General features: G+C 29.4%; 1 protein-coding gene across 2 annotated transcripts in view; it reads left to right on the top strand.

The window, feature by feature from the left end:
- Positions 1 to 17669, top strand: part of LOC108568856 (testican-3) — a 166237-nt gene extending 148568 nt beyond the window's left edge. Inside the window, exons 5-11 of one of the 2 annotated variants that reach the window (XM_017930198.1) lie at positions 8548 to 8693; positions 11242 to 11295; positions 11553 to 11779; positions 14308 to 14533; positions 15199 to 15456; positions 16722 to 16859; positions 16925 to 17669. In XM_017930198.1, the coding sequence (XP_017785687.1) occupies positions 8548 to 8693; positions 11242 to 11295; positions 11553 to 11779; positions 14308 to 14533; positions 15199 to 15456; positions 16722 to 16859; positions 16925 to 17037 (1162 nt within the window). In that variant the 3' untranslated portion in view covers positions 17038 to 17669. The remainder of the gene's footprint in view (positions 1 to 8547; positions 8694 to 11241; positions 11296 to 11552; positions 11780 to 14307; positions 14534 to 15198; positions 15457 to 16721; positions 16860 to 16924) is intronic. The other variant, XM_017930200.1, reaches the window with a different exon arrangement.
- The last annotated feature ends 4204 nt before the right edge of the window (positions 17670 to 21873 follow it).

Here is a 21873-nt window from a genome sequence, read left to right as displayed (position 1 = left end):
TTTGTATTTCTGTGAAATTTTTCCAATTTTATTAAAAAAAATTATATTTATATCTATTATCAATAAATTTATTGTTAATGATTAATAATAATTAGTACGTGCTTCTCATTAAAACATTCACAATATTTAAATTTCTGCGAAAATCAGTAATTATTGATTTTCCACATAAATATAATCTCGCATAATGCAGCTTCGATCAGTGCGGATTCACTATTTATGCAATTTATCAAAACTAAATTTTAATTGATCAAAATAAAAATGCATGATCGGTCTCTTTTTGTCCTATTTAGTTGTATGTGCTTTTATCACTATTCGAGGTATTTCTGTATACAATACTTTTACAATATTCTTATACAATTATTAAGTACATCATATTAAAACACTTATATTTCAAAGAAAATCATTAATTACAATCATTTTAATATTGTAATTATTAAATAATTTTATTATACAAGGATATTGGATTATGAATGAAGAAAACACTTTACGACTTTATCTAGTTGAAATTAATGATCTGTGGCACAATAAATATGGTTTATTGCGGAAATATCTAAAGCAATTCACTGATCTCATTACGTTATAAATCGAATAAAATTTCAATTAATGACAACAACTAATGTGATAATATTTATGCGATTTCTGTATTTAGTGAAAGTACCTATATGATATATAGGTAGTAAGGCAATGGTGCAATGATTATATCTCACATGCATATCTTTCTAAGATTTTAATGCGAATTATTCGAATGATGGAAATAACTATTTTACTTTTCTGATGCAATATGGTTACATCATATGCAGAATAAGTGACAAATTAGGGATACTTCGGCCACTTAGGCAAATTGTATTTTGGGACCCCAAAAAAAAATAATTTGTTGATGAAAACATTAATCTATTTTCAAACATTATAAGAAAATGTTTTGGCGTGGGGTCCTATAAAGCATGTGATTTCTAGGCACGTGTTCAATTGCCTTAATGGATAATCCGACACTATGTATAATCACCTAGTGTATGTAGACACTAATATACCAATGTCAAACGGAAACGCCATCTACTGGGAAAATCTGACACTATCTTGGAGATATTTTATCTTGAAAATGCATAGTCTAATGCAGTATTAGTACATCATTGTATTATATGATGCAGAATCAGTGGCGGATTAAGGATACAGGGGGCCCGTAGGCAAATTATATAATTTATTGAAAATATTAATCTATTCTAGAACACTGTAGGAAAATCTTTTGGAATGGGGTTCGACATTCACTGAGGTCCCATTGCTTTAATGGACTTTTTTATCCTCTTTGTCATTATATAATATATGTAGAATCACCAGGGCTCTATATATAATATGTCAAGGTTAAACGGAAACGCCATCTAGTGGAAATGTCAGACTATAACTTTGAGACATTTTTTCTTGAAGATGTTGCAGTTCCTTCGTTTTTAATTATTTAAACATTTATTTTACATTATTTATATTACTTGTTTACTAAAATTAACTAACGAAGAGTATAGATATCAACTATAATGTTTATAAAACAAATATGTTGATGTTTTTTTATTATGAATCAACTGAAAATTGATTTCTTATTATTCATTCGTCAAAAACAAATTAGAAACGATTAAAACTAACTTAATATAAAATTTAAATCATATTTATTGAACATATTTGGAGAATTCAAAGGAGAAATATAAATGTATTTAAAAAAACTTGAAAATTTAGCAAAAATTATGCAGAAATATTTGGGTCGATAGATTTTACCAAGAATATACTAAGAAATATAAAATTATTTAAATCATAATTAGTGAACATTTTTCAATCTTTTTTTTAATTATCTGAAGTAAAATAGCAAATGCGAAGTACGCAATAGTGTAGTAAAATTATTTAGAAGAAGTAGTAAATTTTGTAAGAAACAATGGCAATAAGCAAAGAATAATAAATGTTAAGTATTGGTGTAATCAGTTGCAGCACCGTTTGAAATCGCCAATCAATTAGTTCTTGATTCCTTATTAACTTTAATGTTTATTCCACGATCCATCCGCATCGTAATTCCAAACAAACAGAAAGAAGAAATAACGTAAAAGCCATTTGCATGCGCGACCGTCTCTAAATGTCATTTCCTCGTCTTGCTGCGCGTTTAATTGATAATTATTAAAAGAGAAAATTATGGATTTCGAAACACGGCACGTTTTCCAATGAGCGTTAATATTTTTTATTTTTGCTGTTACTGTCTCTCACTTCATTATTTTCGATTTAACGGTCGTTACTCAATCGCCATTAAAACGTTCGAGTGTTTGCACGCGCAATTGCAACAATAACATTATTATTTGAAACGAGTGAGAGTGCGAGAAATGAATGAAACAAACAAAAAAAAATACACGGTATGGAAAATCGAAGTAAGTGCTATTGAATATCGGCGTTTATATAATCGTGTACTAAAAAACAGCATACAGCGAGCAGCAATTTAATTTGCAGCTGTCCCAGTAACTTTGTAATGCGTTATTTAAATTGAAAGCAAATTGTTTACTCTCTTTCTCTCTTTTCTCTATTTCAAAATTAAAACCAATGGCTGTAATCGTGAAATTTGTTACTATTATCAACAAATTTAATGATACTGCAATTATATTTCAATTGAGTACAATATTTCCCAGGTGATGTGAAACAAAACAAAATGAGACAAAATTTAGAAAAATACTGTAAATACAGTACTTTTTGAAGTATAAAAATAAGGTATTTAATAAAAATTAGTTTTTTTTAAATTAATTTTCAATAGTTGAAATTGAGTTTCACTATCAAACTAATCTTCTACAATATTTTATTATCATATTTATGGTAATAGTATTATTTTAAGAGATATTAGATTTACTAGAATTACCTAATCAGTTAACTCCTTTTATAGTTAAAGCGCAAATACTTTGATATAGTGATCATTTCTTAATGTTAATTTTCTAAATCCAATTTTTCTATTTATCTCATTTATTGGCTATTGTCTAATAGATTGTTAATACATGATTATTAACACTATAAATTATTTTCTTATTTCAACACAAATTGATTAGTGATGTATATTTTATTTGTGACCATATTGTGTTCATTGTTTTGTAAAAAATATTCATGTTGATTAATTTAATATTGCTGTTTTGCTATAAAATTATTTATATTATTTGTCTTTGAAGTATATTCTTCTTAAAAAAGTTTTAAAATATGACCCCTAAACCTAGCCTTGTTGAATAACTTATATAGAACTTACTTTGATCTGTTTGAAGTTTTAGTATAAAAAAAGTTTACTCCATAATTGTGTACATGTCAAGTATATATCAAAACCTGAGAAACGATAAGTATTGATATCAAATAATATTACATAACGGGAAGTTCTAAATTCTAAAAAAAACATTTTAAACACATTTATCTATGTAGTTTATATTTTTACATAAAAATGTATATTTATGTATGGAAATAATTGACAATATCTATAAAATAACTAATAAAATTCTAGAACTTACAAACCAATTGATCGTGTGAATCTTTATAAATAAAAGTATCGAATTCTATGATATATTTGAATATGAGTGAACTATACTAGAGGTCCAATCTAGGCGCCGGTCCAAATTCAGCAACTTACTCTTCTTATAAGTTATCTCCACCTAAGTCCATCCATCACAATGAGCTGTGGGAGCAAAACCAACTAATACATTTCTAGAACTTACAAGCCAATTTATCTTGTGAATCTTTATGAACCTATGAAAAGTACTAAAAGTTCTAGATGCCAGTCCAAATTCAGTAACTTACACTTCTTATAAGTTTTCTCGAACTTAAAAAAAAACAAAATTACCTAGGAAAGTGGTCTACATTATTATAAAATACGATGAATGAAAAGTATTACATAAATATTTTATATAATTTTATAAAGAAATACAATTTAAAAAAAAATGTAGGAAATAAGTAAATAAAGACAACGAAATATTAGAATTTTTATATTAATATCTTATTTCATAAGTGGATAAAGCTATTAAACATTGATAATTTTACCTAATCCAAGTGATTATCATATTGATTATCACAACAGATCATATGTGTTTAAATCTGTTATAATTCGTAAACGATTATTCATCATGTGAAAAAACGTAAACCTCATCACAAAAAAAGTGGGGCGATTATTTGTAATTTAAAATTAAGGTTAATTTTTCTTCATTAACAATAACAAAGGGTGGTTTTGCCCTCAGGTGAAACGGTTTCGCTTGTTAGGTAAATGCTTCAACGAAATTCCATGTCAATAATATGTGAACAAAGGCAATTTGCAGACCGTGCTGTGACTGCACGAGCCTTTGCGGAATTCGGGCCAGCCGCATATGGATGCGATCACAAGGGGCGCAAATTGCCTCCGCCCAAGTCCATCCATCATAATTACGCCGCTCTCGCGATTATGCAACGCGTCGATATTTATTTTGCACAGATATATCCATTATGCAGAATACATTTCACTGTGTGCGCAGCTCGTATATCGATAAACCCTCCCCACTTCCCATATAAATCTATTCTGTTGGATATAATTACGTTCTGGCCGTTACATATGTTCCGCTTTGTTTCCTATCAAATTGCAAAGCTTTTTGTTTAAAAATGCAAATAAACGACAAATTCAACAACAAATGAATGATTTTATGTCCAAACAACTTGAAACAATAGGAAAATTTAATTTTGAAACACGAACAAAATTTCGGAACTTGAACAAATGAATTATATTTAAATTTAAAAATAGACCAAATCAAATAACAATAGAGCGATTTCAATAAAAATTAAAAGTAAAAAAAAATGAAACTCGACTAAAAATTCAGAAGTCGAACAAAATAATTAAATTAAAATTTAAAAATACACCAAACCAAATGACATTTAAAATATAAATCAAATGATTTCAAGATGAAAGTACTGAAGTAGATGAACTTAGTAATAGAGTTAAAATTAAAATGATGTATAAGAAGGAAAAATAGTAGACAATTTATTGAATGAAATGTCTAAAACTTGAAGAAATCTATTTTAAATAGATGCAATGGCTCATAGTGCAATGGCTATGGTCGTCTTTATACGTGGTTTATAAGTATACATACTTAGTATGGGAAATGTCGAAACCGATTACCAGTACTTTTGTTAAAGGTATTGCTGTATTACTTTATTATAATCAAAATTTCCAGAGAAATCATCCACTTTGCAATCTTGTAGATCATAAATTCTCTTTATTACTATATCTTAATTAACAACAATATATGTACAATACCAATAATTTTATTGAACATCCATATATTAGATGATATCTGTATAATGGTAAACTTGTCTTGTCTTAGAAAATGAACCACCAAACAGTTGCTTTATCATTGAAACACAAAGTGGAATTGCGGAATGCTTGAGATCGGCAGTTAATATGCAAGTTAGGTGCATTACGTGTCGGCCATTAATTGGATCTCCGGTCTTATCTTCTTGGCTCCAATGGTATGAAGTACTGACTGTGGTGTATGTGTGTGAATGCAATTGATTCCAATATCTAATGCTCGGATATCCTTTGCTGTCTGCCGCGGATTTTCTTCGATTAATGTGCAAATTCCGGCATCGGAATCCGCACTGCAGCTCTAATCTTCTTTGGATAATATAGGGAATTTCGATTCGAACAGAGTCGCATCAGGTAAACCGCAACAAAGGTTTATCGTTCACTCTGAAATGTAGGTCGAATGTGCTGATATTAAATGTAGGATGTATGAATGGGAAGCTCTTTATGTAAGCTCAGTCAATATGTAATAGATCAGCTTGTAGGAGATATATCAAAATTGAAATAAAATTCTAAATGATTTGTCAGTTTTATTTATTTTTTTTACTCAATTTTATAAATACTTCAGTAATTAAAGGAAATACTGACAATTTTACAGACAATTCTAATAATGGTCTATATGTGAAAAAGAAGAAGATTTATACAATATAAATGACAAATTTTGTATATTTTAATATATTTATTAATTTCCTAAATTCAAAATTAATCTATATTCTCTTAAATGTGATACCAAAGATAAAGCAAAAGCTATAAAATATTACAGAAAACTATTATTTACATTCATGGAAAGCATATATAAGAAATATTAAGAAATATTCACATTTACCAGAAATTGTATTTAGAAAGTAATAAATATATGGAATTAATAATATTTTAATTAGCAATTTAAACTTTTCTTTTCTGTTGGTTAATTAATTAAAACAACAAAAATATACGAGTATGTATAAAACAAATTCACTATTTATATATTTTTATATAAATAACAAATTTTTTAAATTTAGTTCTTACTTTTACTAAAATTTTACTTATACATTTATATTGTATAGTAAGTTTACTATATTGTATACTCTTACTCTTAATTTATAAAATAATATATTCCATTGGTGGTATATGTACACATTTACTAAATTACTTCGTTAAGTAAAACTTTGCAAAAATACAAAGTGAAATCGCATTTCAAAAATATGAGTCTAAAGTTGATTGTTTTTCCATTTAATTGTTTGTGTAGTTAAGTGTACTTAACAATAACAATTCCTTCTAATTTAATTAAAATAATAAAACGTTTTCACTATCATTTCAACACATTTTTAGATCTTTGGTTATTACATTTTGTATTCATTTTCTTTGTTGCTAATAAGGTTTTCTATATCTTATATTATGTTCTCCATTCAATTCACCATTGTATTTCATTATATCAAAGCTTCGTTATCAGAGGTAACGTTAAATTTACGAAATTGTATGCCATTTCTTTATCTAGTAAAATTGATGTACTTATTTGAAATAATTTTAAATCTATATATTAACATATTATACTTATTTGTGTATTTGAGTACATGTAGTGGTAAATGTATACATTTACTAAATTATATATCATCACTGAATAGAAATCTATTGAAATTGTTGCATTATTACTGTATACTAATATGTAATACACATATTTGAATACAGTGTACGATTGTGAAATCTATAGACCAGAGCAATCAGTTTAATTAATTTAAGTTAAAAAAAATCTAATTGTTCGTCATTGGTAAATTTGTATGGGTTTTCGCTCATGACTAAACACAATCGATGATCGGTTTGTTTGCTGGCAACAAACGAAAATCAGCCAGCTAATTGCAGCTGCGTGTTCTGTAAATCGTGATTAATTTCGTTTTGTTGATGTTCCACAATTAGTTGAAAATGCAATAAATCAGTAAATGAAATAGTCGAAAAAGACAATATTAATATTTTCTATTCAGTTAAAACGAGTTTAAATACTGAAAATTATATAATTGTTTATTTATTTGTATCAATTTGTATTGTTTAATTATTTGAAGTTTTATTTTGCTACCCTCAATATTAGGGTAATTAATAGCCCTTTTTACACAAACTATACAAATGCAATTGTTAATGTTGGCGAAATTAGGAGGTTTGTTGTAATCAAATTCATGTTAATTAATTAGGAAAGTTTGCTTAGAACAGTGCATTACGTAAAAGGGGGTAAAATTCACTTCTTTGAGATAATAAGGAGCTCAGCTAATTTTATGTATCCATGGTAAAAAAAATACTCCTCATAATGGGGTAATTCTGACGTATTTTTGGATAATATATAAACTAAATCCCCGACCCCTGGTTTATTTACTTTATTGCTGCTACCTTCAATATTAGGGTAATGAGCAGACTTTCTACATAAACTATGCAATTGTTAATGTTGGCGAAATTAGGAGGTTTGTTGTAATAAAATTCATTTTAAGTAATTAGTAAAGTTTGCTTAGAATAGTGGTTTACAAACTGGGTGGGATAACTTACCCCCAAATTGGGTAAAATTGAATTATTTGAGATAATGATGAGACCCATGATAAAAATAAAACTAATCCTTATAATGGGATAATTCTGATAAATTTTGGGGTAATAGGTAAAAAATGCCAATCCCTGGCTTAGAATAAGAAAAATGTACATTTTGAAGACCATCAATTTGTTTAGAAATTTTAAAACTTAATTTAGTAATTGTTGTTTTCTATTCAGTTAAAAATAAATAATTGTTTAATGTAATAATCTGTTTCAGTATTTGAATACTGTGAGGTTTTAAAGCTTTTTTTTTACTACCCTCAGTATTAGGGTAATGAGCAGACCTTTTTACATAAACTATGCAAATGCAATTGTTAATGTTGGTGAAATTAGGAGGTTTGTTGTAATCAAATTCATGTTAAGTAATTAGTAAAGTTTGGTGGATGCGCCGGGTCGGCGACCTTACTTTTCTCTCTCCGTCTCATTTACTTTTACGTCCTTCGCTCGCTCCCGTTTTTTTTCCACTTTCCGCCTTTCCCACAATAAAAAGCGAATTAAGTATACATTAGGGAGTGCAGTCTCTTTCGTAACGCGCAAGAAATAAATTATATAAAAATTATTAGCGAACCGCGGAGCGCAGCAACAAGGACCTCTAATTTCCTGCAGCTCTCCACGTTGTTTTTTTTAATTATTTCTTTTTACTCTACCTACATTTTATGTAATCCATTTTCTCTGTTTTTTTTTTGCAGATGCAAAACGTGTCCGGTTGTAAAACCCACGTTCCTCTGCGGTAGCGACAACAGGACCTACAGCTCTTTGTGTCGCCTGGACTATCACAACTGCATTCATCACACCACAATTCAGGTCGAATGCAAGGGATTCTGCCCGTGCAAAGGTAACAAAAAAAAAATGAAAACGTAATTGCATTATTCAGTTTCAGTGTTCGCAATAAAAAAAATAAACATGTGTATGGTAATTCCAAGCTTCGTTTTTACAAAAATTCAAACGGATTATTGTTTTCGGTCATCAGAGGCTTTACAAAATTGAATTTTAGTTCACAAATTTGTTACTTTGAACTACTCTTTGATTATATTATAGTATAATATCAATTTTTGTTAAATACATATATTTGAAATCTATATTATATTCGTTTGAAACTTTCAATAGATTTTACGTTCCATGAAATTATTTCATTAAACGATACTTCGCAAAAATTCAAAGTGAAATTACATTTTTAAAATATGAGTTTAAAATTGATTGTTTCTCCTTTTTTCTGTTTAATTTAACTACATTTAACTACAACATTTTTTTTGTAAATCAGGATAATTTTCACTAAAAGAATAGAACGTTTTCACTATCATTTCAAATCCTTTTTAGATCTTCGTTCCTTAACATTTTTCGATAGTAACTTTTTAAATTTCGTCTTCATTCTCAACATTTGCATAAAAAATGAATATGCTTGTGTATGGTAATTCCAAACTTCGTTTTTACAAAAATTTGAACAAAATTCAAACTTTACAAAATTAATTAAGTATAATATAGATATTATTGAAATAAAGTGGAAAAATTAGTTTTGTTTCAATTGAATGGAGTCTACTTGTTTTATTAAGAAAATTGGTAAAATTTCAAAAAAATATGTACATTTTGAAGACTAATAGTTTGTTTAGAAATTTTATAACTTGATTTTATAATTATTAGTTTAATTTAGCATTTAATTAATTGAAGTTTTTAGTATATTGATAGCTTAATTTAAAAATGATAAAATGTACAATGTTTAATACTTCATTTTTTTTGGATAAAAAATATTTGTTTTTGGGCCCCCAAAAGTCTCGTGGGTTCCTAAAAAGCTTGTGGGTCCTAGACACTGTGCATAATGGATAAAACTGCCTTGATTTTGAAATAACTGAACTATAACATCATAAAAGATCAATTTGTATAAATGAATGCATAATAATTATAAAGAAATTATGGAGAAATTTGTCCATAATTTGTAATGATATGCATAGAATTTATTACAATGTACATATAGCAGTTATTTCAAATTTTAATCAATTTTTAATTAACAAATACATTTGTTTGAAAATCTATAAAGTAAATTAAATAATTTTCTAAAAAAAGAAATATTATTACAATACACTACAAATTCAAATATATTAGTACGTGGATTAGCATCATGATTCTTTGAGAAATAATAGAAAATTTCAGTATTTCTCTACTAATAAGTTTATGCGTTCAAGCAAACATCAGGCGTATTGAGAAATGAGTTTTCACTTTACGAATTCCTCGCTTTACAAATGCAAACAATTCATTATTTCTCACTTTAGAAATTCTCGCTTTTACTAAAGAATGAATGTAATGAAATAATTCGTAAAGGGTTGAACAACCTGCATTGGACATTTGTCGCTTTTTTGCTTTTCCTCTGGCGACCCTTTAGTAAAAGGCTTCTTGCAAATGTAAATGCCAATCAAATTATGAATACGTGCGGTGGGTTTGTTTTTTTAAAGAAATGTAAAAGCATTTCAGGTTTCACGAGAGGATGAAAACAAACAATGCGTAACGTTTTCCACTGTAACAGATTAATCGGGGGAGGTTGTCGCGTAAAATAACAAACCGATAATGGGATTTGGTAACAAAAGGCGCTTTCGTATGTGTTCCATCCAAACACACGATTCGCAACACGTTCAACTCAATGCACACATTTATTTAATTCTGTATCAGAGACAATGTGAGAAGAACAAATGGACATATCTCTCTCTCTCTCTCTGGCTGTTGTGTTTCAGCGTATTTTTCAATTCGCAAATCCTAGTTTCAGTGCTTAATAATAATCCATACATTCGAATCACCCGAACGTTTCCATACTCATATTCAATAGTAAAATATTTCATAAAAATTTAGAAGTTTTAATTAAGAAAAGATTTTAATCTGTATCCAATCACTCACAATTACAAACATTTTCTTAATGAATTTAACATGTCATAAAATTAACCTATAAGAGCTTATCAAAATTAATAAACCTATTACAAATAATGATTTGTTAGAATAACAAATTTCAATACCTAAAGAATTCTCATATAATCTTGACCAAAATCGTTATACACTTTATTACCAAATAATTAATGATTTTTTTTTGTAATTATTTTCTTTAATCAAAAATGTATCTTTTATTCGTTCAAATTTTCAATACAATATCCTTGAATATCGAATTAATCAGTAGTTTTACTATTTTATTGATCAATAATTAGTCTTCGATTTACAAATTTCATTATGTAATTAAACTTGAAGCAATTATCAAAGATTTTGAGAATATAAATTTGTAAACTTATTAATATTATTGAACATTTAAATAATATCTATAAAACTTAGAACAAATCCTATGAAATATTTTATCTTCATAAATTGTCACAATTTGTGGTATATTGATTAAAAATTCTACTGAATTCTAGGTAATGAAGCGACTCAATATTTCTATCCGTTTCTTTACGACAATCCAGCCCTTGGTATGTTCCTACTATGGAAAATATATAGGAAAAATTCGGTTAATTTTGCGATATTGAGGAACACGTAAAACACTTACAAGTGACACGTGTTATCACGGTATTAGCTGAGTTTTTCCTATTACTTTTTAACATAATCAATCAGGCATACATTTTGTTATTTTTTTTTTATCATAAAGTGTTTTATACAAACATATATATTGAACTATAAATAATAGAAACTAATGTTTTGTTTCTTTCTCTTTTTTTCCTCAATATAGACAAAGAAATTCATTTGAGGAAGAAGCAAAGGCAACAGGAACGTTTGAACTCGTTCTTGAACAAATACAAAGCAACCCTCGATAAGGCTGGAACTGTGACGGGTCCGATAAATGGAGAGAAGCCCGCACAGCCTCCGTCCAAGGCTGACGTCTACACGTTCACCCCGCAGGACTTCAAATACGAGAACAAACACTACAAGTACATCAAGTACACTAAATACAACAAGGTCAGTTCCATCTACTTAACTAACCCAACGACAACAATGGTAATGGCAACGCGACGCGAGAATAAGAAGCATCAGCACGAGAAGGCTGCGAAGAAGAGAGAGCTTTTGTTTTCTCCGCAGCCTCCTTGTGCTTTGTTTTGTGTACGGGCGAGTGTGCACTCTCCATCGTTAAGTGGCGGAGCGGAATATTGCACAACAGAACTGCTTGACACGATGGCAATAAGAATTATTTATAGCTTTTTAGAGCTCATTCCGACGATTTCCTTTTCTTACGCTCGTTCATTCGGCAATGGAAAACATACGTGTATTATTGTTATAACAACAGTCAGAAGATTTTGAAAATAGACATAATTTAGTCAACACAATGCATATAGTTTATTAAAATTTGAGAAATCTAATCCATTAAAACTCAAAATACCGTTTTTGATAATTTCTAAAACATACTGGGTTTATAAATGTAAAAAGCCTGATGAGTGAATTCTGGTCAATAGTTTCTCTATAAAATGTCTATATTTTGTTTTTCTATGGAGTTTACATAATACTTGTATACTTCTTTTATTTTCTAACCAGTTTATGGAAATAATTCCTCGAAAAACGCAATTATGATGATGTTCTTTGCCTGTCATCCACTATTTAAAAGTATCGCTTAATAATATTTAATACTACTATTCTATTATTGCACTTTTATTTACTATTAATTCACAAAATCCAAAAAAAAAATATGAAATTAATTTCATTCTTCCAATCTCCTCTTTTTTTATTTTGTTCAGTTTTACAGATACACAAATGTTAATGAAATTTCTAAAATCTTTGGTAATTCTCGAAACTTTAATCTTTTATTCGTTACAATTCCTTCAAGTTTTCTTCATTTTTTTTTTCTTCTTAACGTGTCTTAATACACATTCATGAATGTAATGTAAAAGAAATGTTTTATCTAAGGTATGAAATAAACAATCAATATTGATATATTCCGAAATTGATGAGTTTTTTCAGACCATTTGAAGATGAGTTAAAAACCATATTATCTTCATTATTCTTAATCTTTGATATACAATGACGTGTCCCAGACGTCTAAAGTTTATTTTAGAATTACGCAGAAAAAATAATAACTACTAAAGTTATAAATATGTAAAATATGTAAAGAAATAAACACTAATAATAATAATAATGTTGACGGTAAGCTAGTTTTTTAACGAAAGTGTAGCAAGTAGTTCAACCGAAATTTCTGAAGTGATAAACAAATTCGACAGAAAGTATGGAATAATTGAATTGGATAATAATATAAAGCCATTTAATGAAAATCATGGGATCAACGCTTTGGTTTTGAATAAGATATATTCAAATTAAACACTTCTTTGTGACCTCCTACAAGTACTGAATAATGACTTTTCTAATGAATGATAGTAAGAGAAACAAATAGATATGCAGCAAACAAAGTACTATTTAGTATTTCTTAAATTATTTACTTATGAAAGAATTAAATGCTAAAGGAACTATACAAAATCTGTATTTTTTTCGTTACGTAACTTAAATTTTATTCGTATATCAAAGTGTTAAATTCACCTTTAAAACATGGAATTGAGTATAATTTAACATACAATTGAATTGGTGTCTCCTGGGACTTGGATTTGTAAATTCAAAGTGACGGAGGAGACTGAAGGAAATTGCTTTTAGTTGTAGATGTGTGTGTATATATACATATAGAAAATACCTGGAATGAAGTGGTTCATTGCACAGGACGTAAGGGCAAATTTGGTGGGTGGTTTGCAGGAAGAGATTGTCGTGTCGTGATCGCGTCGCCCGATCCAATTTCGAGCCATATCACTCCATTGGCCATGTAAATTAAACTACTGGAAATTGCTACAGCAAAGGTATATACAAGTAATGTAATGGAACAGTGCGCTTGAATGCCTTATCTTTTCTATTAAAATCAAAATGCAAGAGGAGTGTACTGTAATTGATATACATATAAATTCTCGAGGTGCTTTTGATATTCTAATTGGTATTTCTTAACGTTATACTGCAGTGCTACTTGTTAAGGAAAGATGAAATAATTGGTGTCGAGATTCATCTTTCACAGGTGAGAGGAGAACGCGACGACGCCAGATGTTGACGTCAATCGAGAATATAAGAACATACGGCGCACGAGGAACGTGTCCTATCCACCAATTTATCGAGCTGCAGCACGTGCAAATATGAAAGCACTCTCCCGTCTCCAAACGCTTCTTCCTTATTGAAGACACCAAAGCTTATTTCATACTAAATTTCCGTAAAGCCGTGAATTGTAACAGTCTGCATTTACGCAAGTCGCGACCGGCAAAGTTCGTGGACCTTTTGCAAAGAGAAAATAAATTGGAATCGCGCTTTTACATCTTCGGCAATTCTGTAGAGAAGCGGAGCGGAAAAACGTAAACGTTTTCAGTGCAAAAGTTTCCTAATTACCACGCGCTCTCAAAACATAAAAAAAAATGAAACTAGAGCTTTGAACAAAGTTTGTTTGTAATTCACGTTTTTGTTTCAATTTGCAGGATAACAACGGTTTGTACGCCGAGGACAAGGATAGGATGAGGGGATACAACGAGGTGACGGACAACAAGTACTTTGGGAATTCCATCGGTCTGATTCCTGCCACTCCGCCAGCGAAGCAATGCTCTCCGGTCGCCCTGCAAGCAATGGGAAATCGTCTTCTGGATTGGTTCTCAGTTGTTATGGCCGACTCTTCCAAGAGGAGGCGCCCCAAGCCCAAATCCAAACGTACGTTCGTCAAACTTTACTCTTAAGAAAATAACTCTCAGGACCGCAATAATTTACAACTTGTGCCTAGTAAACACATCCATCTCAATGTATATCACTCAGTACAAATAGAACTTCAGATGTCTCTGCATAAATTTGTTTACAACAAGCAGTTGTCCTTATCTCAATCAATCAATTTTAAATCATTTTCTTAATAACAATAACTAAAAAATTATAACTAAATTGTAAATAAAAACTGCAGAATTATTTTATATAATTTTATCTGATATGATTCAATGACAATTTATTGTATTAAATAGTTAAAAAGAAACGTTTTGTAAATAGAAAAATATTGGTAATATGTGAGATTCAATTACAATTTTAGTATTTATATAACTTATATAATATATTTTTATGACAATTATAAAAATACATGTTATGTAATTTGTAAGACGTTATAGTAAACGTCTTGCACGTTCGCTTGATTGCTCAAAACGTCTTCCTTTTTTCACATAGAAAACTTATCAAAACTAAAAGTAACGGGCATATAAAAAAATATATAGATATTACACTTACAATGTGAATTAACGTTGAATTTATTATACAATATATGTAAAATATTATCATTTCTTATGTATGTCGATTCCCCAAGGTCTTTGATACTAATTCTATGTGTCTTTTTGTAGCTCGTTTCCCACCACTCTGCAAGGGTGAGGTGCGATGGATGTTCCAGCATTTGGATTTGAACGCCGATTCACGATTGTCCTTGCAAGAGCTGTACGACCTGGAGCACGATCAGAGCGAGGTCTGCTTGAAGCCCTTCTTGCAGCAGTGCGATGTCGACAACGATGTGACCGTGACCCCGGCCGAATGGTGCAAATGCTTCCAGAGAACGGAAAGACCTTGCGCCGCCGTCAAGCGCAAAATCACACCTGAATTGTTTGGTAAGATTCAAAACGTCTTCATACTTTTCCAAAAGATTTTCTAAAGTGTAAAAATGATCATTTGAAAAATATAATTCATATCTTTCAATTACTTAATCTTATAATGAAAATAACAGAATGGAAGTTAAAATCCTTAAAGACATTAATTTATGTAAAGCTGATAGAAATTTTCATAAACACGCTTTTAAAGTAAACTTATCAAACTAGACTTACCGTTTTGTAATCTTTCATGAGAGCAATACTTTTATGATTGTTACAACTTAATACATTCTATTATTAATGTAAAGATAATAAGTATTTTGGAATGCGAAAAATGAAATTTAATTGTATATAATTGCTTAAATCTACTTAATGAAAACTTATTATGAAACCATATTTTGAATTTCATATAGTAATTAAAATTTTCTAAGCAATTTTGAATGGTAATTACATAAACATACATCACTTTCACTTTAAACTTCTGATTAACGTCCATAGTATTATTTTTACCAATCGTTGCCTTATTAAAAAAAAACAATGATTTGATTGATAGTATTCAATAATAAATAATTTCAACATAGTTTCAGTTAGTTTCTGTATGATTTTATAGTAGGAAAATGTATACAATTCATCTTAGGAAAGTATACTGTGGGGTAACGAAAATCGTATATTTGGATTATTATCATAGATTTACTAGATTTACTAATTTTTATTGGTATGACAGTTTTACAATTGTACTGTATAGAAAGAAGCGTGTCTCAATATTGGGTTTCGTTAATTCTTAATGGATGGCGAAATGACAGCTGTCACCTTGTGTCAAAGCGTTAAAAAACTGTTATAAACAATTGGGTTGAAGTACAACTCCATATAAATATACAAGTACGTTCGCCCTACAAAAGGTTGAGAAATGCTGATGTAGAGTGTTCGTTATACGAAAATACAAATCTCGAAAATATTCATTATCCAATTGTCCACTACATTTATCTCTATATCAGTTTGAAATATATGCATCAATATAATCAAATTATGTACGTTTGTACGTTCATGCGAATGAACTTAAACGACTATTTACATTTCTTTAAAATATTGATATTTTCTCGAGAAATCCAATAAACGGATCGGATTTTCTCGAGATGTAGTCATATGAGATGTATATGCATAGTACTTATTGGCAAATTCCTACCACTTATTGATCTCACGAGTAACGATGTTGCAACATTTGTGTTTATGACCTCTTAAACGTGATTCAAACAAAATACATCACTGTCTATTGATATTTTTTTCAGGAGTCTATGTACCTGATTGCGATAGCCAAGGCTATTATAGACCGACCCAATGCCACAACGCAATTGGAATGTGCTGGTGCGTCGATAAGCACGGTGTCGAGTTCGCCAATACCCGCACTCACGCTAAGCCTCTTTGTGGTAAGTCATCAGCATCCAAACTCCAAGGATTTGTACAGCTAATATCGATCCACATTCGCTTTCAGAAAAACTCATCAACAAGTCGGACGATTTGGTGAGCAATTCCAGCGACGATGAAGACGGCGACGACGTCGATCAGGATATTGAGGGCAGCGCCGATCGTCCCGAGGATTATTGAGCGGATTTCAAGAAGCACAGAGTCTCTAAACAACCATCTCCCCCCTAAACCCAACCCCCAAAACTAATAATAATAATAAAAAAAAGCAAACAATAACCCGATTGATTTACAACCCATATGTAACACAAACCCCTCAGCAAACTAACATATAAAAAAGGAAATATTTGTACGGAATTTTCAGATAAAAGAAGCGCTCTCCGTTACGTAACAGATCATAATATACTGTCATTGTAAACGCAATTTGTATGATAATTAAGTAAATATTATATTATATATATATTTATCCACTATACCTCTGCGTAGGTATAAAAAAAGTGTAGTAGGCAATATCATTGTGTTATTTTATACGAGAGAAGTAATTAAACTTAAAGAATGGAAGCTTCACATGTAAGAGAGTGTAAAACGAAACTAACAAAAAAAAATATAATAATATATACTTACTAATAATACTTAATACTAAACTTTAACAAAAAAAAATGTACTGATTACATTCCATATTTGTACGCCTTCGCTTCTTTTTCATAGTTTAGTTCTAATTGTGTATATAAAGATATTGAAGATAATGAAATGGAAGGAAGGGAAAATGAAACGATGATAAATATTAATAAATACTACTAATAATTAATTAATCACTCAACGTAGGTAATTTCATTTTGATTTCTCCCAATAAAAAAAAGAATGCCAGTTTCGAGTTGACTTGAATCTCTCACATACACTCACACACGAACACAATATAAAATAAGTAAGGAAAAAAACGCTTGATGTTATAGTGCCGTATTTCTACTTCATACAGATATTTTCCGTTTGAAGCGAATAAAAATTAAATGGAAAAGCGCATTTATGTACTAGAGAAATATATTATATAAATAAAGTAATTGTTACATTTAGGGATTATTTATATGTGATTTTTGATGTCCATGATGATTACTTAACATGTGTTAGTAATTACGTTTTTTCTCATCTTTGTTTTTTTTTTCTTTCTTCTTATTTTACTTAACAATAGTTCTTAATGATGGATTTATTATTATTTTTTTAATATATTTTGTTTCCATTTTGTTTAGCTTTACAAACATATTTTTAGTACTGTAAATAAGATGAGTATAGAAACGGAGTCTTAAGTGTTTAATTTAGTTGTTTTTTTTATGTTCTAATACGTTACTGATTTTATGTAATTCGAATAATTTATTAACTTTTGTAGTGGAGACACGTCTACTTTGTACTAAATCTTTGCGTTCACCGTCGTATTTTGAATTGCGGAAAATCATATGTATGTATGTATTGTATAACAATAAAATAGATATTCATTTCAGCTATCTTTCGTTCTTATTTATTTAAACAATACCCATCTCTAATATTGATCCTATGACTAATATTTACAGTTTGTATAGACTTGCCATTAAATCAACACTACACTTGATTCTTTTCAAACCATGAACATATACAAATGTAGATAAAAAAAAATATTGTTTTTCTCAAAATATAGATTGTGAATACGGAAAAGATAGTCTAATTTTTAATTAAAATTAACTCGTAAAGCGAATAGTCTATATATATATTATATGTACAACATAAAAACTGTTAAACCTTTAGGTATTCTATTATTTCCTTTATTATTAATCTAGTATAAATCTATAGTTTATGATAAAAATAAAATAGATCAAACTGTTATTTTTCACTTCAAATTTAGTTAATGAATTTATAAAATGTTGTCTTATTTTAAGTTAAAATTAAAATACTGAACTACTGAGATTTTAATAAATGAACAAACATTGAAAGATTTTTAAATCATAAAATCGTAATATAAAAGCAACCTGTATATATATATTATATCGATGGCAATCGCAAGCCCGACAACCGAAATCCCGTCTATCGAAATCCCGACAGTGTCTTTTATTATTAAAAATTTCTAAAATAACATTTTTATGGTAGTCGGGATTTTGATTGTCGAGATTATGGTATTCGGGATTTTGACATAGTCGGGATTTCAAGCGTCGGGATTTTAATACAGCCGGGATTTCAATAGACGGTCTTTCGGTTGTCGGGCTTGCGACAACATTAAGTAACATTGGTGAACTATTAAACTTATAAGGAAACAACATAGAGGGCAGAGAAAATACTACTTTTTCATTATAGTTTTAGGCAACCCAATATACACATTCTTTTAAATTGGTTTACTACATAGCTCACTTAGGACGAAGCAATTCGTAATTAATATAGTAATAAAATCACTTTGTTTTATATTGAAGTACTAAAATGTTACAGAATATTTATATCACTTCTTACAGAACCATTTACCTCTTGAACAATACTGTCAGTTCTATTGTAGACTTGCTTATTTTCCTGCCAAATTCTTCTTTATAATAAATTCATTTACATTATAAAATTGTAAAAAATCACGATCACTTCAACAATTAAAAAAAAATATAAATATTTTATTTACCTTATATAAATGTTACTTCAACAATCTGATCAAATTCTAAAGTCGTAAAGAAACATTTAGCAAACAAGACTATGCAAATACGGTTCAACATTCTTTTACTTCAACTTATTTGATTCTTGTTAAATCTCAAAATGTATTATTTCCTTATTGAAACATTAACTAAACATTTTAAATATATTAAAACATTATTTAAAATTGAATTATCCTTTTGATTGACAAAAGAGTAATATAAAAATATAAGTCAGCGTTTCTCAACTTGTGGGTCGCGTTGAACCATGAAATGACATCTGTCACCTTGTGTTAAAGCAAGGTCTATGGTCAAGGCAATTGGGTCTATGTACAACCACAAATAAATATCTATATTAATGTCTCCTAATTATTAGCATATTACAATAGAGTCAGTCAGTAAATTTGTTGGTGCTATGAACTGTCTTGTAAATGGGGAACTCAACTATACCCATCAATTAAATTAATTCAACATGGAGAAAGTAAAGCATTTTTATATATTCAAACTTTTTTAACTCTTTGAGGGTCGATGGGACACGCATTGTCCCACCTTTTGCAACATGCCTAGTGGGGCATTATTATAATTTTCTAGGAAATGTCCAGGAAAGAGGAATTATCATTTAATTTGGTTGGTATGTCAAAATATTAATCTTTATACGCCATATTATCGGATATTGATTCAGTTGATGAAGCTGTCTGATTCAGTTGTCTACAACCCAACAAATTGGTCTAGAAATTTAGGAATTTCTAGCCTCTCAGACAGTTAACCATTTCGAGCCTATTGGGACAATATATCTCCGCATATATGAAGTCCCAAATACATTATTTTTAATAATTTCTATTTAAAAAAAAATCAGACTTGAAAGGGTTAATATTTATTGGAAACGAGAAAATTCTGCGGTAATCCTTTTTTTAACAGTTATACAATCAATTTCGTATATTTACTGAAAATAATATACAAATTGGTAGATTCATTAAATTTAATTGTTCGTTAAGTAAAATAATCAATTGTTTAAGCAATTATGTATTCCAAATTGATAATCGCGATTCTTCAAATATAATCAATCTTCTGAAAAGCATATTTCTATAATAATTAAAAATGTAAACCAATTTTTATATCGTAGATACGACAAATTCAAGGAAATAAGGATAAGGGTAAACAGAAATAAAGCGATGCAAAAATTTAATGTATTCTTATTAATGGTAAATAGGTGGTGAGGTGTTAATGATCGAGTTTCCGTTATATTCATGTATGTATAATACAATGTACATAAATTAACACTATTATTAATAGATCAATTACGAGTAATGACAATCATTCCCAGAGCGTAAGACTCTGCATGTTAATAACAAGGTTTATATATATGTATAAGCACAATAGATATTACTTCTTCATTTTCTTGCTTCCACATCTTCATCGTATTTACTTTTTTTATCATTTCATTTTATTTCCGTCCATCTTCGACTTGTCTCATCGTCTCCAACAAACAAACAAACACAAAAAAAAACAGAAGAAAGAAAAATAGAGGAGAAAATAAATAACAAGTAAAAATATATTACAAATATGGTATAAAACTTATTTAAAAGTAATCAAAGAAGAAAAAAAAAAGTTTACACATCTCTTACACACATCTCTCTATCTGTATAATATATACAGAACGTTCCAATGACTGTTTTGTTCTTTTTATATTTTGTTTACTTCTTATTTATATCTTTTTTTTCTGTATCCTTCGTCTCGTGCACACAGATCCACACACACATACAAATGCCATGTGTATATATATACATGTCCTGGGAGGCTAATAATTACTGCAGTGGTAAAAATGGAATTTTTAATCGGAAATAACTGTCATGTCGGATGCGTTGCGTCCGCACTGTTGATCGTATATGTTTCTTTTAAATATTTATATATATATAAGTTTATTTTTTTTTTATATATAACATTACGCTTCTTTTCATATTTATACGACTTTCTTATTATTTCATTCATTTATTTATTTATTCATTTAGTTATTAATTAATTAATTGTGTAGATCGCACATATCCTGGGCCCAGAACTGATGGTTGAAGGAGGATGGGGATGACTTTCCCTAGATTTGGATGAAGATGTGGTTTGGAGGAGGAGATGTGGTGATTGGGGCTTTGGATGAGGATGGAAGGATAAGAGATGCTTTGATGGTTGGGCCCGGATCTGTACTATCTACTCGGCAACAGAATAGTGTCTACAAGCTGGCAGCAGGCACACGCGTGTTTAATACTGACTGGCGCTGCCGGAAAACCCCAACGAAGAACAACAACTTGAATGTACAGGATAATACTATTACGATACAGGTTAAAGCTCTTGTCGGACAGGATGATGGCGACGAGAGGGAGGTAGCACTACTGGTATG

Source organism: Nicrophorus vespilloides, unplaced genomic scaffold, assembly GCF_001412225.1.
Source record: "Nicrophorus vespilloides isolate i.1.1-1 unplaced genomic scaffold, Nicve_v1.0, whole genome shotgun sequence".
Classification (NCBI taxonomy): Eukaryota; Metazoa; Arthropoda; class Insecta; order Coleoptera; family Silphidae; genus Nicrophorus; species Nicrophorus vespilloides.
This window is presented reverse-complemented; position numbering and strand designations above follow the sequence as displayed.